Source organism: Prorops nasuta, unplaced genomic scaffold (genome assembly GCF_024137725.1).
Source record: "Prorops nasuta isolate Cenicafe-Biocafe unplaced genomic scaffold, Cenicafe_Pnas_1.2 PNAS00022, whole genome shotgun sequence".
NCBI classification, from domain to species: Eukaryota; Metazoa; Arthropoda; class Insecta; order Hymenoptera; family Bethylidae; genus Prorops; species Prorops nasuta.
The window spans coordinates 3,029,210-3,051,112 of NW_027116819.1; the positions used below are offsets into that span (position 1 = coordinate 3,029,210).

Consider the following 21,903-nt stretch of genomic DNA (forward strand, 5'->3'; position numbering starts at 1 on the left):
TTAGCCGCTGCCGCATCTTCCGCGTTCCAAGGTCGTAACTCTAGTGTTCGTTCCACGGGAGCAGAGTACTCCACCGTATTCTAACTAAAATCTCTTGCCCAGTCGCCGTGTACTGGTAGTTAAGTCTAGTATAATTCAATCCGAAACAAGTCGTGTAGAAATCATCGCGAGTGTGTATCTTTCAGTCGTGCCTAACACGTACCGTTCTGAAAGATAACAACAACTGCTACGAACTGATTATAATTATTTAAGTGCGAGTAAAATCCACAACCATAGGAGGGTCTAGTCTCTCCAATAGTTGTGACGAACAATAAATAATCCTGCGAATGCTGATACAGCATATTTAGTGTTTACTGTAAGTACATTTGTAATATCTGAAAATATATAGATTTGTGTCAAATCTGCTGTTCCAACGTGTGTTTATACACACTATCATTCACCCCGAATCCTGCCAATTCATTACATTCTTACCGCTCGGAGTGTAATACTTTAGTTCATTGTACTGTGAGTCGCAAAGCTCAATCGGCGTTTCTACTGACCCAGACTGTAGTGTCTAGTCAGCGCGAAACACGACCGATAGGCGGCCACGACTACCCAGTACGTAACAACGTAATGCATAGTAATTATCATTTAACTTAAAATTAGCTGTATATATAAATCCAGTATTAATATCTATAAGAGCTGCATCTTTAAATTTAATTTCAATATCCACGTTAAAACCATCTACATCAAATATATGTGTAATTCTAAAATAATGAATAAATATTAGTTATTAAAAAATAATATTTTGATAGAAAATAACACTGACTTATCCATTTTGAAATTAGTAGGTGAAGAAAGGGAGAGAGAGAGACGATTGAAAGTTTTATAGAACTGTTTAAAAAAATTAGTTGTAGAATAGATGTTATTGACGGTAATGGAGCTATATATATAGAAAGAGTTACTTCATGTCTTTATACTCTATTCTCCCCACTCCAACGTTGTGCGAAACAGTGCCCCAAGTTGGCTCCGAACCTGTGGTCAGAAAGGAAGGTCTTATTCTAGAATAAAATATTCAAGGCAGAGGTAATAGGTAAAAGTGTTTTTTATTCAAATAAATAAAAAATATACAAACGTTTAAAAAGTAATTTTATGTACAAGAAAAACCGCGATATTTACAATGGCGAAGGCCTAGGGAATTTGCTGCCGTTAAATTCTACGGAATTTCTTTTCGCAGACGATTCCCTAGAACCCCAAGACTCAAAATTCCCCAGGAGGGAACGCGGACTTAGAAACTCCCTGACTGGACAATTTTTCCTAGGGTATTCCCTAGTAAAATCCCCAGCCACGGGAGAAAGCGAAGTCGGAGAGGTGGATTTAGGGAAGGGGAAGTCCCCTTACCCCTCAGCCCCCTTCTCCCAGAGCTATGGTGGCTCCGAGCCACCCCAACCCCTAGGGTGAATCTACCCCTCCCACTACCCGACTCGTCGAGAGCCCTGGATTTGAGGGTCGGAACACTGGGTCCGAGGTAGTCCTCGGAGGCAGTGTGGAGGGGAAGGAGAGGGTGGACTTCTCCCGGGCAGTCCCCGGAGAAATTTCCCTTAGGAGGGAGGAAATGCCGCAGAGGGGTAGTCCCCTCTTGGTTGGCAGTGGGTGGTGGGTGATACTTACCAAGGTAGTAGACCCGTAGAGTTCGCCGGTGGAGGCGCTCGTTGGCTGGCCTGGTGGAGGCGTCAAAATTGCCGTGGAGGCGGTTGTGCCGAAAGGCTCAAAAAAAAGGTGCTGCGGTTGCTGCGGGTAGCAGCGGTCGAGCAATGCTGAGGTGCGATGGGTCCTTATCAAGGACCCATCTATATAATTACGCGACACTAATCTTGCCAGCGAGAGAGCTGCCGCGGGCGATGGCCACCTAGTGGCCAAGCGCGCAAGTAGTGTCGCTTCGCGGCCGCGACGCGCCAGGGCCAGAAGACGCGCAAGCGCGCCGCGGAGAGAGAGACAGATAGAGCGGCTAGACGCTGTCGGTCTAGCCGTCTATTGTGAGCGCAATAGAGATGGGAGATATAACAGAGAAATGCGGAATCTACTTCGCAACATTTTCTGCTCCTCCCAATCTCGAACAAACTCCCCCCGTTGACGCGATGGCGTCAAAACAAGGAAGAAGAAAGTTAACTCAGTTTAATCACAAGTTTATTTACAAAAAAAAATAAAAATAAACGACATAAAACAGATAAGGACGAGACGACTATTTACATGGCTTCATTTGAAGTTTCGCGGAATTTAATTCCAGGGCCGGAGTCCACCGGAGTATAATTTTGCCCTGAGGGGCCCAGGCCTTCCATCTCCGAAGTTTGAGGGCCGAATAGAGCGGCACCTCGATCGTCTGCCCGAAGGCTCTGACAATAATTTTTTGCGCATTGCGCTCGATTTCCCTGGCGCTGGGATCGTCTAAGACTTTCCCAGCCCAGTTCGTCGAGGCAATGCGCTTCTGGGCGGCAACCACGGGCCTCCGACGTCGCGGGTTCGATGGTGGTTTCCGTGGCGTTGGTGGTGGTGGCTTCTCTTTTTGCCCCGCCGGGAGAACGTGGCCGAACAGCCGTCGAAATTCCGCTTCCTCCCGGGGGGCATGCAATTCGAGGACATCGTCCCCCTCGTCCTCGTACCCTACGCCCAAGAGGTGGGCCCACGGATAGTCCGCCATGATCAATCGCGCTGCACCAAAAAAGGCAAATGATGAGTACGAAGACTCAGTAAGTATCGTGGGAGTTTTGGAAGAAATGACATGGCGGAGATCATAAAGTGTTCCTGAAGGTTTGGATCAGGAAACAAGACGACCTGAAGAGTCCCAGGATGCCCGAGAGAGGAGGTGGTAACCTGAAGAGTCCCAGGAAACCAGGAAAAGAAAGTTAAGCAACCTGAAGAGTCCCAGGAAGCTTGAGAAGGAGAGATGACAACCTGAAGAGTCCCAGGATGCCGGAAAGCAGGGTGAAGATAGACCCTGATAAGACCCAAAGTGAGGGCTAAGAGAGGAGTTTACAGAGTTGCGAGAGACTCCGTTGAATCTCTTTTCTCGCGGTTTTAAGGACAGCTACGCGAGCTACTCCGTCCACCCCAGGAACTAGTTTGAGAATCCGCCCCAAGGTCCACATACGGGGAGGATTGTTAGGTACTTTGACAAGCACCAAATCTCCTTCACCGAATTCTGAGTTAGAGTTCTGCCATTTCGGTCTATGTTGCAAAGTGTGTAAGTATTCGGAAGACCACTTCTTCCAAAAGGTCTCGGTGATTCGATTTACGGTTTGCCAACGGTTTAATGATGATTCTCGTAAATCCAAGGTGGATAATTCAGGTGGGGAATTTAACGCCCGTCCTGACAAAAAATGCCCCGGAGTGAGTACGTCCAACGACTCTGGATCATCATGTAACCGCGATATAGGTCGTGAATTTAGGCAGGCCTCAATCTTAGTCAGTAGTGTGGTCATTTCCTCGAAATTAGGCACGAAAACTCCGAGGGAGCGCTTCAGGTGGTGTTTCATACTTTTTACAGCACTTTCCCAAAGACCGCCCCAGTGGGGAGTAGCGACCGGAATGAATTTCCACTCGATTTCACGGATGGACTCGGTGGGTTGAGCGCGGGCGGCTTCTAAGGCACATCGGTAGGCGCGTTTTAGTTCCGCGTCCGCTCCTTGAAAATTAAGGCCGTTGTCTGAGTACATAACGGCGGGTTTTCCACGACGAGAAATGAATCGAGACAGCGCAGCGAGGAAGGCCTCGGTATCCAATCGAGAAACGAGTTCCAAGTGAACAGCACGGGTAGATAGACATACGAACACTGCCACGTAACATTTCATGGATTTTGCGTTACGACCGTGATGCAATTTAACCAAGAAAGGCCCAGCATAGTCTACTCCGGTGTGTTCAAAAGTGAAGCTTCGCGAAACCCTAGCGGCAGGGAGTGATCCCATAAGCTGGTTACCGAGTTTAGCGCGTTCGCGAACACACGTGACGCATTTGTGAACGCATGATTTTACTAGATTTCGCGCATTCACGACCCAAAACTTTTGTCGCAACGTGGACAAAGTTAGTTGGAGCCCCCCGTGAAGTGTATCTAGGTGCGTTTGCCTAATGAGTATGGCCGTTAAGTGGCAATCCGGAAGAATAATGGGGTGTTACATTTGTTCAGAAATTTCGGCGTTCCGAAGCCGCCCCCCTATTCTTAGGATTCCTTGTGAATCAATGACCGGATGTAAGGAAAGAAGCTTTGACCGCGACGATATACGTAACCCATGATTCAAGGCTGAGATTTCGCTCGCGAAGTGCGTTCGTTGAACAACCTTTACCAAGGCTTCAATCGAACTGCGAATTTCCGTTGCAGACAGGAGGGAGTCCTCCCATTGGCCGTTTTTTCTGGTCCGCTGGACAAATCGAAGAACATAGGCCATAACTCGGACCAGTTTAGACCAAGACGAAAACTTATCAAAAAACCAACACTCAGTTGTGTCGAATTGAGCGGTTAACGCTACCTTCCGACTTTCTTCCGCGGTTTCAAAGACCTGAACGGGATTTGCGGTGTGCTCACGGAGAAAAGCAGGCCCATGCCACCAAAGTGAGTCCTCTGATAACTGTTAAGCACTGGTTCCTCTTGAGCACAAGTCTGCAGGATTCAACTTAGTGGGTACATGATGCCAGCTGGCTTCCGATAAATGCGTTTGGATATATGAAACGCGATTAGCCACAAACGTCTTCCAATGCACAGGTTGCTTTGCTATCCAGGCTAAAGCGACTTGCGAATCCGAATAGCAACGAATCGCATCACAACTCCCGACCAAGCTTCCCTTGACGTGAACCAATAACTTGACTAGAAGGGCAGCTGCGACCAACTCCAGACGAGGGATTGAAGTGGTCTTGATCGGAGCGACCTTTGTTTTGGACATTACTAAATGTACCGAGAGTTTAGCGTCCTCATCAGTGAGGCGTTCATAAACGACTGCGCCGTACGCAAGTTCTGAGGCGTCACAAAATCCAATTAATTCGCGTTTTCCAGTAGTAAGTGATTGTCCGGTCCACCGTGGAATCCGTAAAGTCTGTAAGTCTCGGAGATGCTCATAGCACTTGAGCCATTTTGACTTAATAGGCTCAGGAATTTCTTCATCCCAAGAGAGTTTAAGCAACCAGGTGGATTGCATTAACTGCTTTAGAGTGATGATTATTGGAGAAATCCATCCCAATGGATCGAAGATCTTAGCATTCTCTGATAAGAGGATGCGTTTGGTTAGTACACCAATGTGTGAAGGAGAAACACGGAAGCGGAAGCTATCATCCCCGTGATCCCAATATATGCCCAAGACTTTACTTGATCCAGCAGGATCCTCAAAGAAAGAATGTAGCTCGGTAGGTTCAAGCGGGGAAGACCCCGGTTGGTTGAATGCCCATTTGCTTAAGGAGAAGCCCCCTTTTGCCAGTAGAGCGATGAGTTGTTCCCTAACCGAACTAAGTTGCTGTAAGTCATGGGCGCCAAAAAGTATATCGTCTACATAAGTAGAATTTAACAACACATCCTGCGCGAGAGGGAAGTTAGCTCCGTCCGTGTAAGCTAATTCGCGCAAAACTCGCGAGGATAGGAAAGGTGCCGGTCCAGTACCGTAGGTCACCGTGTTGAGTTCGAAGGCCTGAAGCTCACCGGAATCAGACTTCCATAAAATGTTCTGATACTTGCGGTCCTCAAAACGCACAAGAATCTGTCTGAACATTTTAACAATGTCAGTGACGCCTACATATCGAAAGGAACGCCAATTCATTAGGATCCGCGTGATGTCCTGTTGGAGCTTGGGTCCAATGAATAACGTATCGTTAAGCGAGACGCCAGTAGAAGTTTTAGATGATGCGTTGAATACAACGCGAATCTTGGTCTTCTGATTCTCGGTCTTGAATACTGCATGATGAGGCAGGAAAACGCGAAAGTCAGAGTTCCTAGGAACAGGAGACATATGTCCCAACATAAGATACTCCTGTAAGAATTGAGAATAACTTTCAGCCTGTTCTGGAGAAGTATCCAATCGCCGAAGTATTCTTGATAAGGTTTTCTCTGTTACCCGAGAAGAAGAACCTAGATTATGCCTTTCGATGTCGGATCGAAAAGGTAAGGCAACGACAAAACGACCCGAAGGGGTGCGTGATACCGTATCCACAAAATGTTGTTCACAGAGGGAGTCCTCTGTGGACATGGGTTTGACCTCAGGAACTTCTTCCAGTTCCCAGAAATCGCGAAGAGTGTTTTCGAAGTCAAAGCAATGATGAACCGTGTAACTATGGGAGCGACTAGCCTTGGATAAGACTCCGGCTACGATCCACCCGAAAATCGTCTGCTGAGCAAGTACTGAATGATCAGGACAACGAATGTACGGACCTTCTACCACCTCAGCAAGATAATCTGCACCAAGGAGCACATCAATTGGAACCTTGGTAGAAGCGAAAGTATCTGCGAGCTCAATTCCGTTTAGTGCTGGAATAGATGACGGAGAATAAGACGGAGGTAGATATGGAGTAATCTTTGATAAGATTATTGCGGTTACATCCAATGAAGCACCGTGTCGTTTGAGAGAATGAAGGGTAATCTGTGCCTCCGCTCGAACGGTTTGAGCCGAATTCACTCCATGGATGGTAGCGTTGATACGTTGTCGCGGTACTCGTAACTGCTGAGCTAACTTTTCTGAGATAAAGGAAGTTTCTGAGCCCGGGTCAACTAAACCGCGGACTATAACACGAGAACCGTCATGAGCATCAATCCTGGCAGAGAACGTGGCCAATAGGACTGATCGTGTATCGGTAACGCTAAGATGCGTTGTAGAATGCGAGCTAGAGGGTTCAGGCTCGGAAGCGGAGTTTGTCGCAGGGGTAGTCCCCCGTGACTTGCTCCCCCCGGTGCCAGATTTGTCAAAATGCAACAACGTATGATGCATTTTACTACATTTCCTGCATCGTGACGAAGAAGAACAATTGGAGCAACTATGCCCTGGCCTCAGGCAGTTGATGCAGAGGTTCTGTGAAAATGCAAACTTTGATCGAGCCTGAGGGGTCAATGCAAGGTAGTCCTTGCACTGATACAAGAGATGGTTACTACCACAGTGAGCACAACCGGTACTATTCACACTCGCAGCGTGTGACTTCAAGGATTTCCCCGATTCCTTTTTGGAAGTCTTAGGTTTGTTGCCTAATGATTGCAAAGAGTTAATGTGACGCGTTAGAAACTCCGAAAATTGAAGAAAGGTGGGATAATCCTTGCTGCTTCCCAGATACATCTCCCAGGCCAAGCGGAGGGTGTCATCCAGTTTGTTCTTCAGTGAATGAACAATGATGGGATCCCAATGATCGACGGCGTAACCCATAGTTTTGAGGGCGTTGAGAGCAACCGTGACAGAGTCCCTAACTTCCTTGAGAACTTTAAAATTGTCACCCCGAAGCGTGGGTACTTGCGAGATCTGGTCTAAGAACGTATCCGTGATCATTCGTCTGTCAGTATACCTAGCTACTAGAGTGTCCCATGCTATCTCATAGTTCTCGGAGGTGATCGCTAAAGATTTAATGACCGTAGCCGCTTCACCTTGCAAGCAAGATTTTAGATAGTGGAACTTGTCTCGCCCGGAGACATATGCCTTTTCATGAACAATGGAACTGAATGTTTCATAAAAGTTGTTCCATTCTAAATAATCCCCGGAAAACTTCGGCAAATCGATAATTGGAAGCCTAATGTGGTTTATTTCGCCTGAAGGCGCCGTGGGACCTGATGCTGGCATCACCTGATTGGAGCGAAGTTCATCTAAATGTCCTAGGATGTATTCTTCCGCGTCACTATGGGCATCAAGGGCCGCTTCATACCAGCTTTCGGTTACGTAATCCATTTTAGCTAATTCAGCCGGTTTAGTATGAGTAGTGATCTTAACGTGAGTTTTATGCAACACCTTAAGCCACTTCTCGACGGCCGCAAGCCTATCCTCCAAGAAAGGGAGGGTGAAGTTGCGTACTCCACGTTTCTTAATGTTAACGACCAACCGAACGAATTCATCCCGAATCATGGGCACGTAATTGATCGCTTCTAGTAATTCCCCTGAGCTAGGCGTAGTCATCTTGAATCTCTATTCCAGAACAAACCACAATCTTAACCCAGTCAGAATCTCCAACTTAAAAACACTGATGCACTTCGAACGTTTTTTGCCGGAAATCCGGCTCGAAGGACCAAAAATTTGTGCGAAACAGTGCCCCAAGTTGGCTCTGAACCTGTGGTCAGAAAGGAAGGTCTTATTCTAGAATAAAATATTCAAGGCAGAGGTAATAGGTAAAAGTGTTTTTTATTCAAATAAATATAAAATATACAAACGTTTAAAAAGTAATTTTATATACAAGAAAAACCGCGATATTTACAATGGCGAAGGCCTAGGGAATTTGCTGCCGTTAAATTCTAGGGAATTTCTTTTCGCAGACGATTCCCTAGAACCCCAAGACTCAAAATTCCCCAGGAGGGAACGCGGACTTAGAAACTCCCTGACTGGACAATTTTTCCTAGGGTATTCCCTAGTAAAATCCCCAGCCACGGGAGGAAGCGAAGTCGGAGAGGTGGATTTAGGGAAGGGGAAGTCCCCTTACCCCTCAGCCCCCTTCTCCCAGAGCTATGGTGGCTCCGAGCCACCCCAACCCCTAGGGTGAATCTACCCCTCCCACTACCCGACTCGTCGAGAGCCCTGGATTTGAGGGTCGGAACACTGGGTCCGAGGTAGTCCTCGGAGGCAGTGTGGAGGGGAAGGAGAGGGTGGACTTCTCCCGGGCAGTCCCCGGAGAAATTTCCCTTAGGAGGGAGGAAATGCCGCAGAGGGGTAGTCCCCTCTTGGTTGGCAGTGGGTGGTGGGTGATACTTACCAAGGTAGTAGACCCGTAGAGTTCGCCGGTGGAGGCGCTCGTTGGCTGGCCTGGTGGAGGCGTCAAAATTGCCGTGGAGGCGGTTGTGCCGAAAGGCTCAAAAAAAAGGTGCTGCGGTTGCTGCGGGTAGCAGCGGTCGAGCAATGCTGAGGTGCGATGGGTCCTTATCAAGGACCCATCTATATAATTACGCGACACTAATCTTGCCAGCGAGAGAGCTGCCGCGGGCGATGGCCACCTAGTGGCCAAGCGCGCAAGTAGTGTCGCTTCGCGGCCGCGACGCGCCAGGGCCAGAAGACGCGCAAGCGCGCCGCGGAGAGAGAGACAGATAGAGCGGCTAGACGCTGTCGGTCTAGCCGTCTATTGTGAGCGCAATAGAGATGGGAGATATAACAGAGAAATGCGGAATCTACTTCGCAACATTTTCTGCTCCTCCCAATCTCGAACAAACGTTTTAGATATATATATCACAATCGTTGTGGTTAATGAAAGAAAGGAAAAGAATAGGAGAAAAAGTAGTTTGAAAATAAAACTTAAATATATATATTTAAGTAATAAAATATTTTTTATTTTATAATTGTTTACAATACATTATCTTTATCTATCCATGAATTATGTGATTTATCAAAACCTAACCATTTTACAAAAACTTTATTTCCCTTTTTACGCAATATTTTCTCCACAAGATATACATTTTTATCTTTAACTTCTGACAATTCTTGCTCATAAAATGCTCTTTTAATATCATTATTACTCAAATCTTGCAACAGATAACTAACTGGATTAGTTTTTTGAATAACTTTTACTTTAAACACTTCAGTAGTCCAATTTGGTGTATATCCTTTCTCAAATAACATCTTATATTTACTTAAACGCACAAAATCACCAATTTTAAATTTTCCTGGAGCAGCAACTTTTATATTACTATACACTGTATTCAATAAATGTGTTGAATACTTTGCATTAATATCAATAGGTTTCATGCCAGTAGTACGATGTTTTCTTCTATTATAGTCGTTAATTATTGTTGGAAGAATATTTATACATTTATAGCTTCCATTCATTGTAAATAATTTCCACATATCATTTTTTAAGGTTCGATTAAAGCGTTCGACAATACTTGCTTTCATAATACTATATGTTGAATAATGATTGATTGTATGTTTCTTCATGAGATCTTGAAATGTTTTGTTATAAAACTCTTTACCACCGTCAGTCTGTAAATTTTTTGGTTTTCTACTTTTTATAATTTTACCAAATGCTTTAGTCACTTCATTTCCTGTTTTCTTTTTTATCGGTTCTGCCCATACATATTTTGAAAAAGTATCAATAACAACCAAAATATATTGGTTACCCTTATTTTGATGAGTGTAAGCTCGCATATCAACTAAGTCTGCTTGCCGTAAATCATCATATCCCTTTATTATTACTCGACGTTGTGGAAAATTTTTTCTTGCCGATCTATGAAGTTCTTTTACTAGTTGAACTTTCTCCTTATTCATTGTAGATATTATTATTGTTGTTGTTGTTTAATCAAAACTCTTTTCATTACTATTCTTCTTAAAAAAAAAAATCCTTTTAAATTTACTCACGTTATTTATTCTCCTTTTTCATTGTTTTTTGTGTCAGGTATAATTTTTTTTAGTGGAATTGATCCTGAAGTCATTATTCCTGTTCCAAAGAAAGGTTGATGATTTTCCAATCTTAATTGATTTTCCAATTGTTTATTTTCATTATTTTGCGTGTTTGAGATTGATTTTAAATGATCAATTTGTTTATTCAATACTTCTTTTGGATTAGGTATAACTTTTAGTGGAATTGATCCTGAAGTTATTCCTGTTTCAGAGAAAGACTGATTTTCTTGTAGTAATTGTGTTTTCAATGGTTTATTAATATCTTTTAGTTTCTCATTAAATTCTCTCACAAGTGCATTTATTTTTTCATTAACTTCTTCCTCAGTCATTACTTTCGCTTTCTCATCAATTTTCACCTCTAAGGATTTTATTGTTTTTTCAAAATTATTTATCTCTGAATTAACTATTTTTCTTTAATCTTTAAAGGAATTACTTAATTTAGTCAATTCTTCGTTTGAATATGTTAAAACATCATTTTTTACTTTATTCAACTTGATATCTTTCGTCTCGTTATGTATATTTATTTCATCAGAAAGATTTCTTATTTCAGTTAATATGTGATCGCGAAGATCTTTGAATTTTCCTTCAATTAGTGAATAAATTTTTTCAAACATTTGTGATCTTGCTATTAAGTTGTGATAATATTTTAGTATTAAGATCTTGTAATTCACTTTGTATATGTTTACGAAGATCAACATCTTTTTCATTAATCTTTGATAGTGTATTCTCATGAATATGTTGATAAAATTTATCATTGTTTTCCGAAATTAGATTATATAAATATTTTAAAGTAACAGCACATCATTAATATTCTCAGTATCGAATACATTAATAATTTTTTTATTTTGAGCGTCGAAAGAACGCTATGAATAATTGATATTCATTGATATTTCTCTTTTTCTTTTATACTGTAAACGATCTTTATATCTACTACTATCACTAGTACCATCAAACTTATTAATAGACATTCTCACTACTTCTATAAAACGAACTTATGACTTGCTTCGTTGAGTTATGAACAACACTGGCAAAATTTTTCAAGAATATACTGTTTTAAGCAATGACACCATCCTCGCGCAGTTCTTCAATAATAGATATGATTTCATTATCATGATTAGTATGACCAGCGTTTTTTGATGCTATTAATAATTTCAATCTATCGACAAGTTCATTTGGATTGTCCCAGTAAACATAATCTTTTACATGATTATTTAATAACATTCTAGATGGTATCAATTGATTTTGATCGTTGTCATCGTCGTCATCATCATCACTAGATAAATAATTTTTTGTTTATATAAGGATGATTCAAATCCCCTCCCCGAAAATGATTGTGATCTTGGTCTTGTATTTAACTGTTTTGTAGAATTTTCCAAGGAAGAAGATGCTTTTACTCTTGATTGACTTTCAGACAAACTTGGTAATGTTTTAGCTACTCTTGTTCTTGATTGATTTTCAGATGAGCTTGATAATGTTTTAGATGCTCTTGTTCTTGATTGATTTTCAGATAAACCAGATAATGTTTTAGATGTTGTTGATTTTGTTGCGGATTTTTTCGTTATTAAATTAGAAATAATATTTTTATACTTACTACCTTTAATTTGATCTTCAGATGACCTATTTCGCCGATATGCATTAGTTTTTAGTAATATTTTTTTATAATTCTACTCATCATCCTTAGAGTATTCGTTCGGTTGTTTCATGAAAATAAGCTCGTAAAGTCCACGTGTTCCAGGATATTTCTTTTCACCAATAATAATATCATCATTTTCATCGGTATTAAATAATACATTTCCTAACATTAATTGATTCGAAATAGGATCCATATACACTCCATATGTACGATCAACGTCAACATTTTTATTATTATAACATTTTTGAATATACTCAAAGGATAAATTTCCAAAACTATTATCAGTATCGAAAAAAACTTCTGAATCATCAACTAACATCGACTGGTCCGATTTTTCTGCAAGAGATTTATCTGACAAATTTTCCAAACTTTCCTTTCCATTTTTTTCCTCTTCTTTTTTCCCCTTCTTTTTATCCACTTTAAATGTATTTTCCATATCTTCTTCTTCATCATCATATTCTTCATTTTTAATCTTTTCTTTTTCACTTGTAATGAATTATGAACTAACTTTTTTAATGGTTCAATTATGGGTATATATGCTTCTTCAGCAAATTATTCAGCATCTGCTATTCCCATTTTTAAGTCCTTATATTTTTTTTAATCACTCGACTTGCTTTCGCAATTTTAGTTAAAACTTTTTTATTGGTAAAATCCATGATTATTTTTTACCGAACAATGTAATGTACACAAGTACACGAAATCAACTGATTTTCAAATCAAATATCTCCACTATTATAACACACAGAACGGATCAAAATTTTTACGATAACGTCCTTGAACACTTGAACTATCCTTATGTATTACCAAAAAGTTGTAATTATTTCGCCAACAATGATTACATAATTTTAAAAATGTTTCATAAGACATGTCTGTATTTACATGATCGTTATATATATGTTTTAAATTTGTTCCATCTTGTTTGCATAAAATTAAAAAATTTGCATTATCACGAATCAAATGTTTTGGTATTTTTGCATATGTTTGACACAGATAAAAACTATCAATATTAGAATGCCTACCCATAGAAAAATATTCTTTCACAAGAATTTGTTTATCACATGCTATATCATCAAATATAAAAATAGAGTTTGGTAATGCATCATTTATCGATATAACATCGGTATTATTCGAATATGTAAAATAGCCAATATTATTGATTGTTAACAAAACCTCTTCTAAATACTTATCGGTTTATCCATGGTTTAGGGATAAATTAATTATAATAAAGTTGACTATAAAGATTATTTATTCAAATCTTATTGCAACTAAATTAGAGATTACAAAGAATAGCACTACACTTATAATAATTAACCACACTTTTCACCACACGTCCGCACCCTTGCTTGGTCGAAGGTAGACTCCCTCCCACTCTACACCTCTGCTTCCTCATTGGTTCCTTCCCTTGTCACCAACCGACACGGCCATTCTGACTGCACGTTCGTCCTCGAACAATCTATTAACATAAATAAATACAAAACTATGCCCAGTTTTGGCTTTTGCACCACCAAATCTAGGGACTGACACCCTTATAGAGGACAGCAGGCCAGAGGTTTGCAACCAAAACCGAGAAACATTAACTATAAATACAAATTACCAATACTTTTTAACAATCTTTCTCAAATTGTCACTTTAATAAATTTTACCATCCTCTCCTTTCAAACTCTCCATTTCAGTATGAGAGTCAATACTCAAATCAGATGCATTTCTATCATCCAACATCAAACAATCCTCATCGCAGATATCCGAATCCTGCTCCAAAACCATATTATTACATATTACTTTTATTATTTCTGTTAAACCATCACGACCATGTGGGACTTCTCGTAAACTTTCATGCGGATATTTACAAATTTGGTTAGAACCGTCAATATGTTGAAGTTCATAGCGATCATTTTCCAACATTCGCATTATCTTATATGGTCCTTTATATTTAGGATCTAGCTTTGCTTGATTTCTTTCACAGCATTTTATAAATACGAAGTCATCAACTTTAAATTTCTTAACTTTTGCTTTATAACGGTTAAATCGTTCAGTTTCGTACTTAGCTTGTTTTTCTATATTTTTATGTGCAATTTCTCTAATTTGTTCAAGATTAGATTGCTCTTCGTTATTAAAATTTACTGCATTTACTTTGGAAAGTCCTAACGACCTAGCTTTTGTACCAAACATTAATTCAATTGGGGAGTAACCTGTGACTCTACATAACTGTACTATTTAAGGCTACTTGAACTTCCCCTAGTTCCTCTCTCCATATATTCTCTGTACTATTCTCGATTACTGTAATTATATTTTTTAACGTAGACATAATCCTTTCTACCTGCCCATTAGATCTACTGGCTCCAGATGCAATGAAATGTAATTCAATATTATGCTCTAAACAACATTTTTTAAAATCTGCACTAGTGTAACATCGGCCTTGATCGGCAATAATACGTAATGGCGTTCCAAACAACGTTACAGCATATTTAACTGTTTCAATAGCACTAACTGAATCTAACCTAAGTGTATGTCGAAGTAAAATATACTTCGTAAATGCATCAACAATAACATAAGCATACTCTTTTATTTGACTTTTACCGCTAAGTTTTCCCGTAATATCAAGATGTATAGTGTGCCAAGGTATCGACATTTTAGGTATAGGGTGTAACCGAATTTGCTGGGCTCCCGATGGCCCCTTACAAGCTTTACATACCACACAAGTATCTATAAATTTCTTTACCGTTCTCGACATATTAGGAAACCAATACGATTCATATAACTTTGCTAGAGTTTTATCAAAAACCAAATGCTTTAACTCAGTATGAACATGGTTAATCAAAGACCACACTAACGATCTAGGAATTATAGGTAACCAACAACTATTCCTATTTCGCTCTATCTTGCGTAACAATATTCCTTGCCTTATATCATAAGTTTTACTTATATCAGTTGATAGTTCTTTATTTTTCCACTTCTCCATAAGATCTTTAATCTCAATATCTCGCTGTTGTTCTACCAAAAGCCACCCCTTTTGTAAATCTAGTTTCTTAACAAACTTAGTAGAAAATATTGGCTTTATATTACAATCTATGATAGCATTGTCAACAGGACCAATTGGATTACGAGAAAAGTAATCAGCATGAGCCATTTTACGTCCTTCACGATAGATTATTTTGAAATCATAAGATTGCAGTATAGCCCACCATCTATGCACTCGCGGTGTTAGATCTTTTTTAACAAAGGATGCTTTGAGCGCATTGCAATCGGTATGCACGGTAAAAGGTCGTCCGTATAAATAATGACGGAAATTGGTGACAGCACATACTACCGCTAAAGTTTCTAATTCATAAGAATGATAACGAGACTCTGCTGCCGTGGTACGTCTGCTATAATACGCGATTACATAAGGTAATTTGTTACTACGTTGGATTAGAATAGCCCCATAACCAAGTGTACTAGCATCGGTATGTAATTCTGTATCTAAAGCTGGGTCAAAAATAGTTAGTACGGGATCAGAAGTTAAAATTCGTATCAAATCTTGATGTAAAGCTCTATGCCTATCCGTCCAATTGATTTCCTTCTTAGGTTGTGTTAGTTCATATAGTGGACCCATTAAAACTGAAAAATTAGGAATGAACTGTCTAAAATAGGAAGCTAAACCAATAAATTGTCTCACTTGCGAAGCTGTACTTGAAATAGGAGCATCTATCAAAGCTTGGACTTTACAAGGGTTTGGTTGTACTTGGCCAGAACTAATCACATAACCTAAATACGTTAATTTTCTTTTAAGAAAACTACATTTCTTTATGTTTAACGTAAACTTGGCTTTACTTAATGACTTCAACACCTGCCCTAATCTATCTAAACCCTCCTGAACGAACAGTAGTAGATGGACATAAGATATCATCAATATAGATCAAAACGTATTCACAATCGCTAAGAGCTTTATTTATGCATCTTTGAAACACGGAAGGAGCATTTTTCAGACCGAAAGGCATGGCTAAATACTCATACTGCCCGTCAGGCGTAACAAATGCTGTTTTTTCTATAGAATCATGATCCATACCAATCCCATGAAATCCAGAAGACATATCCAAAGTAGTGAAATAGTGAGCACCATGGAGCCTATCTATTTGATCACCTATACGCGGGAGTGAATAATTATCTGCCCGGGTGTTAGAATTTAACTCTCTATAATCGACTACTATTCTATCACTACCATCCTTTTTCTTCACCAATAGAATAGGGCTGGCAAAAGGCGAATTACTTTCACGGATAATCCCTACATTCATTAATTTTGTTTGTAACAATTTGTCGCTCAATAGGGGATAATCTATAAGGTCGTCTTTGTACAGTTTTACTTGGTTCTATAAGGTCAATTTTCATAAAACCTGTAGTTATACGTTCCGAAGGTAAATTATTGCTAGTAAACGAATTAGAATATCGGGATAATAATTCCAATAATTTTTGTTTTCCTTCACCAATAAGATCAGTATCTATTTTACTCTCGTTAATATCAATTATACTACAACCCAAAGAATTAAGGGTTCGACTAAATTTTATTCCCTCTTCGTTGATTTCTATGGTTACTCTTACAGTGACTATATCCCTTCCCAAAATAAAAGATTCGTTCAACAAGCTATCACCGACTACATAAAATAGAATTTCCATAACTATTTTCGGTACTATTACTTCAGTTTTAATTTGTGTGGAACATTTTATATCCATATTCCCAATTCCAACCAATACAGTGGGCTCATAATAAGCTTTACCCTTTAGGCTTCTAGCTAAACTTTCTTTTACTAAAGAACATTCGGAACCCGAATCGAAGATATATGGATAGACCTTACCCCCATGGCTCAGAGATCCAGCAATATTCCTTTTGCCACATACAGGGTGTAACGAAACGACCGCCTTTTCTCGTAACTGGAGGTTCGGGGTGACCATCCAAATGCACGTGTAAAATTTTGTTCGAATCGTTCAAGGGGTTTAAAAGTTATTTCCATTTAAAACTCACCCTTTTTCGGTCCTTTTCGAACGACTTTAACTGTGCATAATAAAGTGGAGAAAGTGAAAAAACAATTGACGAACACCCCACTAGAATGTAAAAATTATCGATCGCGCGCGATAATACATTTGCTATTTATTTCATTAATTTGGCTATTAGATTAATTTTAAAAATAGCAAAATCCTTTTCATTACAATTCCAAATCAATTCAATACAAGTATCATTGACTGAATTGATGGAAAGAGGGAGAAGATAGAATGAAAAGGAAAGTATCAAAAGCTAAGATGTCACGCGACTGCACTGATAATTTAATAGGAAACACATCAAGGCATTTTCTTTCTACAAACGAAGGTAAAAAGAATTATTTAAAATCAATTCATTGATGATAGAAAAAATTAAACTTACCCATTATTGTTCTCCAAGTTCCTTTACACCGAAGTTTTTGAAAAAGCTTCAAACTGGCTCCTCGATGATTTCCAGAATGCACACTTTCATTGATTTTGCATTTAAGAACTCGCGAATTTAAGCAAATTAGGTGTTAACCTACGTTTCTTCAAAACACCGGTTAATTTGAAACTTTTTGAACTGTTTGAAGTAGGCTGAAAAGAGAGACACAGAGAGATAGAATAATCAATAATTCGTTTCGACCACTCTTAATCACCCTACTTCAAACAGTTCAAAAGTGTCAAATTCTCCAGTGTTTTGAAGAAACGTAGGTTAATACCTAATTTGTTTAAATTCACAAGTGTTTAAATAAAAAATTAGTGATAGTGTGCTTTCTGGAAATCATCGAGGAGCCAGTTTGAAGCTTTTTCAAAAACTTCGATATAAAGGAACTTGCAGAACATTTAATGGGTGAGTTTAGTTTTCTCCTTCATCAATGTATTGATTTTGAATCATTCCCTTTAGCTTCGTTAGTAGAAAGAGAATGCCCTCATGCATTGTCTATTAAGTTATCATTGCGCTCGCGCGATATCTTAGCTTTTGATACTTTCCTTTACATTGCGTCAACTCGCTCTTTCCATCAAATCAGTCAATGATGCTTGTACTGAATTGAATTGGAATAGTAATATAAAGGATTTTGTTATTTTTAAAATTAATCTAATAGCCAGATTAAAGAATTAAATAGCAAAAGTATTACCGCACGCGATCGATAATTTTTACATTCTAGCTGGGTGCTCATCAATTGTTTTTCACTTTCTCCACTTTCCATTATGCAGTTAAAGTCGTTCGAAAAGGACCGAAAAAGGGTGATTTTTAAATGGAAATAACTTTTAAACCCCTTGACCGATTCGAACGAAATTTTACACAAGTACTCGAGTTGTCATCACGAACCTCCAGTTACGAGAAAAGGCGGTCGTTTCGTTACACCCTGTATAAATTATATTAAAAAAAGAACTTAGTTTCATTGAAATCTTTCGTTGAATCATATGAGATTTGTAATAGATTCTTCTACCACGATGGGCTGATCGTGATAGCTATCTTCCTATTACCTTCGGCCGTCCTTACATTCGGTACTTTCAGGGCGCCAGTTGGTCGTGTGGGTGACCAACAACCCATCGCTAACATAGGGGCTTTACCCCGCCATTCCAATCGCATGCATTCCCCAATGGGCTGATTGGTAGTGCATAGAGGACGGTACGGAAGCCTGGTTTGCTCAGTGTGCTAGGTCGTGGAGAGAGGGGAGGGTTCCTTACAGGTAGCCCGAGCCTCGGGACAATAGACACACTCTCCCACCCACCCACTCACACATGTGAGGGGAGGTGAGGAGACGAGAACATTATCGAGATCTTTTCTCATAGGGGACTGTCAGGGTGGTGCATCCCCGCAATGCCCAAGTCCGCGGTGCCATGCGCGTTGCCATGGACTTAGCGGCGGCACCCGGCATGCAGCAGAAACCTACCATACCTGCACAGATCCCTTATGCATCGATAGCATACAGTGTGTTCGTTGCGTAGGGAGCAAGCTCACCTCACGCACACGGACACACTCATCGGTGAGCTGGTGTGGTGTACGTCCGCCTTGCGTGACGTCCCAGGCCCGACTCACTCTCTTATTTCCCCCTCCTCAGGGGACTAGAGAATTCGCCTTTCGCAGGAGTCCCTGTGCCCACTTCTTCTCGTCTCAAGCCACCAAGTTACTTGGCACAGCCCTGCCTTGCTCGCTTGGTCGGCTTGGACTTTTAAGTGGAGCGCCGGTCTTTTCATCCGGTCTTCTGACGGTCCACAGGGATGTTCCTAGACGGTACTTCCTGTCCACTCGGAAACCTATGCACCGAGTCGGTAATGTAGGGTTTGAAATAACCACTACTAGTCGTTAGCTTCTCTTTAATTTCTTTATTAAATCCGGTATCTTGATACGTAACGAGAGAACCTCGTTACAGATTTTTTAAACAAAAAAAAATAGATTTTTTCGAAAATAACATTGAATTTTGGTTATATGTTATTAATAATGAAAAGTAAAGGATTTGTTAATAGTGTAATAAACAATCTTCCCTTTGAGCTTCACGTACCAGGATATCAATTTTGTGGACCCGGAACACGATTACAGGAAAGATTATCACGCGGTTAAAAAGGTATAAATCAACTTGATGCTGCATGTCGAGAACATGATATTGCATATTCTCAAAGTAAAGAATTATTGAGAAGACACGAAACAGATAAAATTTTAGCAAAGAAGGCTAAAAAAATAGTTTTTTCTGAAGACACTAAATTTGGTGAACGACTCGCTTCAGCAGCAACTTGGGCTGCAATGAACGTAAAAAGAAAAGTAGGAATGGGTTTGAAAAAAAGAAAGAAGACAAGAAATCTAAAAGTTGCAAAACGTGGTGGATTCTTACCTATTCTACCAATTTTGAAAGCATTAGGATCATTAGTTGGAGGAACAGCTGGTGTAGCTAATGCAGTGAATACAGCAAAGCAGGCTCGTAAACGGTTGGATGAATTACAACGTCATAATAGAGCCATGGAAGGTCGTGGTCTTTATCTAACATCTTATAAACGTGGTAGTGGTATAAAGCATGGGGGGAAAAAAAGTTAAGAGAGAGAAAAAGAAGAAAGAACTAATAAGTGGATTAATAACAAATTTTCAATTACTCGATATGTGTAAAAATATACAAAATTTTCGTGGTGTATTTATGCGCAATAAACTTCCACCGTTTCCATTCAAACATGAATGTGGAATTATCAATTTAGATAATTACGAAGGTTTAGGTACTCATTGAGTGGGTTATATTAAACATGGTAAAAACATAGATTATTTTGATTCTTTTGCAAATTTGTAGCCACCAATAGAATTAATACAGTATTTCCATCGTGATAAAAATGGGTACAATCAAGACATAAAAATTGAATATAATTATAATAAATATTTAGTCGTACAATCAAACAATATGTGGTCAGTTGTGTGTTAAATTTAAAAAAGAAATAATTAAGTAATTAGAGTTGGTGTGTATATATTATTTTTAATAATCAATTCTTTAACATTTACGCTTTCGGGTAATTCTTCAATATTGAACGCTAATTTTTATCCACCAATAGATATTAGTGATGGGAAATATGAGCTTGGCTTGATTGATTTGCAAACCTTTAATACAATTCAAAATATAAATTCATCGTATAATACATTTTATTATGAAAAAAATAAAATTGAGGACAAAATCGAAATTCCACATGGATCGTATGAGCTTCGCGCTATTAATGAATATCTACAAGATGCTCTTATTGATCAATTAAATGATGATGATGCGGATAATAGTATAGATGATATATTAATCATACGTGCTAATAATTATACATTGAAAAGTGAAATTAAATGTAAATATGATGTTGACGTTAGTAAAAAAAATAATATAGGAAAATTGTTGGGTTTTTCGGAAAAAAGAGGAGTCCTCAAAGCTAATGAATTACATGCATCTGACATGCCTGTGAATATATTGAAATTAAATATTATACGAATAATGACGAATATAACTGCAGGAGCCTACAATAATGGTGAACTTGTGCACGCTATTCATGAATTTTTTCCAAACGTTGAGCCGGGATGTAAAATCTCGGAAACGCCAAATAATGTCATTTATCTGCCGATAATCGTGAAGGTAATTGATAGTTTAACTGTTTCCATTGTCGACCAAGATAACGATATTGTAAATCGCAGTGGTGAAAATAATACAATTAGCCTCCATCTACGAAAATGTTAATTTACAACAAAGATTTTACATATAAATTACAATCTCCACGAATTTAAGGAATTAGTTGGAATAAAACTTCGAAATCAACACAACAACGACGAGGGCGACGAAGAAATATCAAAAAACGACAGAGTAAGCTGAATATTAAAAATAAAAAGTTTTTAAAATCAATTGGTTTAAAAGTGTTGAAATAAGAAGAAATATTTGTTGATTTATTAAACATTATCGAAACACCTCATTACGATAACCGTATCAATAACATTGAAATACACTCTTACAATCCATATGTGAATTCATCACTCAACCACAACGACGAAATACGCATTCCTATCCAACAACAGGCCTCGTTGTGTTATCAAGCGAAAGTTTCTTATTTATTGAAGGAGATGTATCTGCAGTCGCTGCTAATAATGCCACTATTGATGAGAATAAATTGTTCTTGGATTCAAATGGAGCTGCTTTTTTGTTTAATGAAATACGTTATGAATTAAATGGTGTTGAAGTGGATCGTTGTAAAAATGTAGGTATTACTACTACATTGCGAAACTATGCATTATTGTCATCACATGAGAGT

The 21,903-nt window shown here is 39.2% G+C and overlaps 1 protein-coding gene across 1 annotated transcript; it reads right to left on the reverse strand.

Moving 5' to 3' along the window:
• Positions 1-553: 553 nt before the first annotated feature.
• LOC136781319 (uncharacterized) lies at positions 554-7,361 on the reverse strand. Its single transcript, XM_066740171.1, has 2 exons — positions 5,821-7,361; positions 554-746 (listed from the first exon to the last, which is right to left on the reverse strand). Exons 1-2 carry the CDS (start codon positions 7,359-7,361, stop codon positions 554-556), a joined length of 1,734 nt encoding a protein of 577 aa, XP_066596268.1.
• Between the last annotated feature and the right edge of the window lie 14,542 nt (positions 7,362-21,903).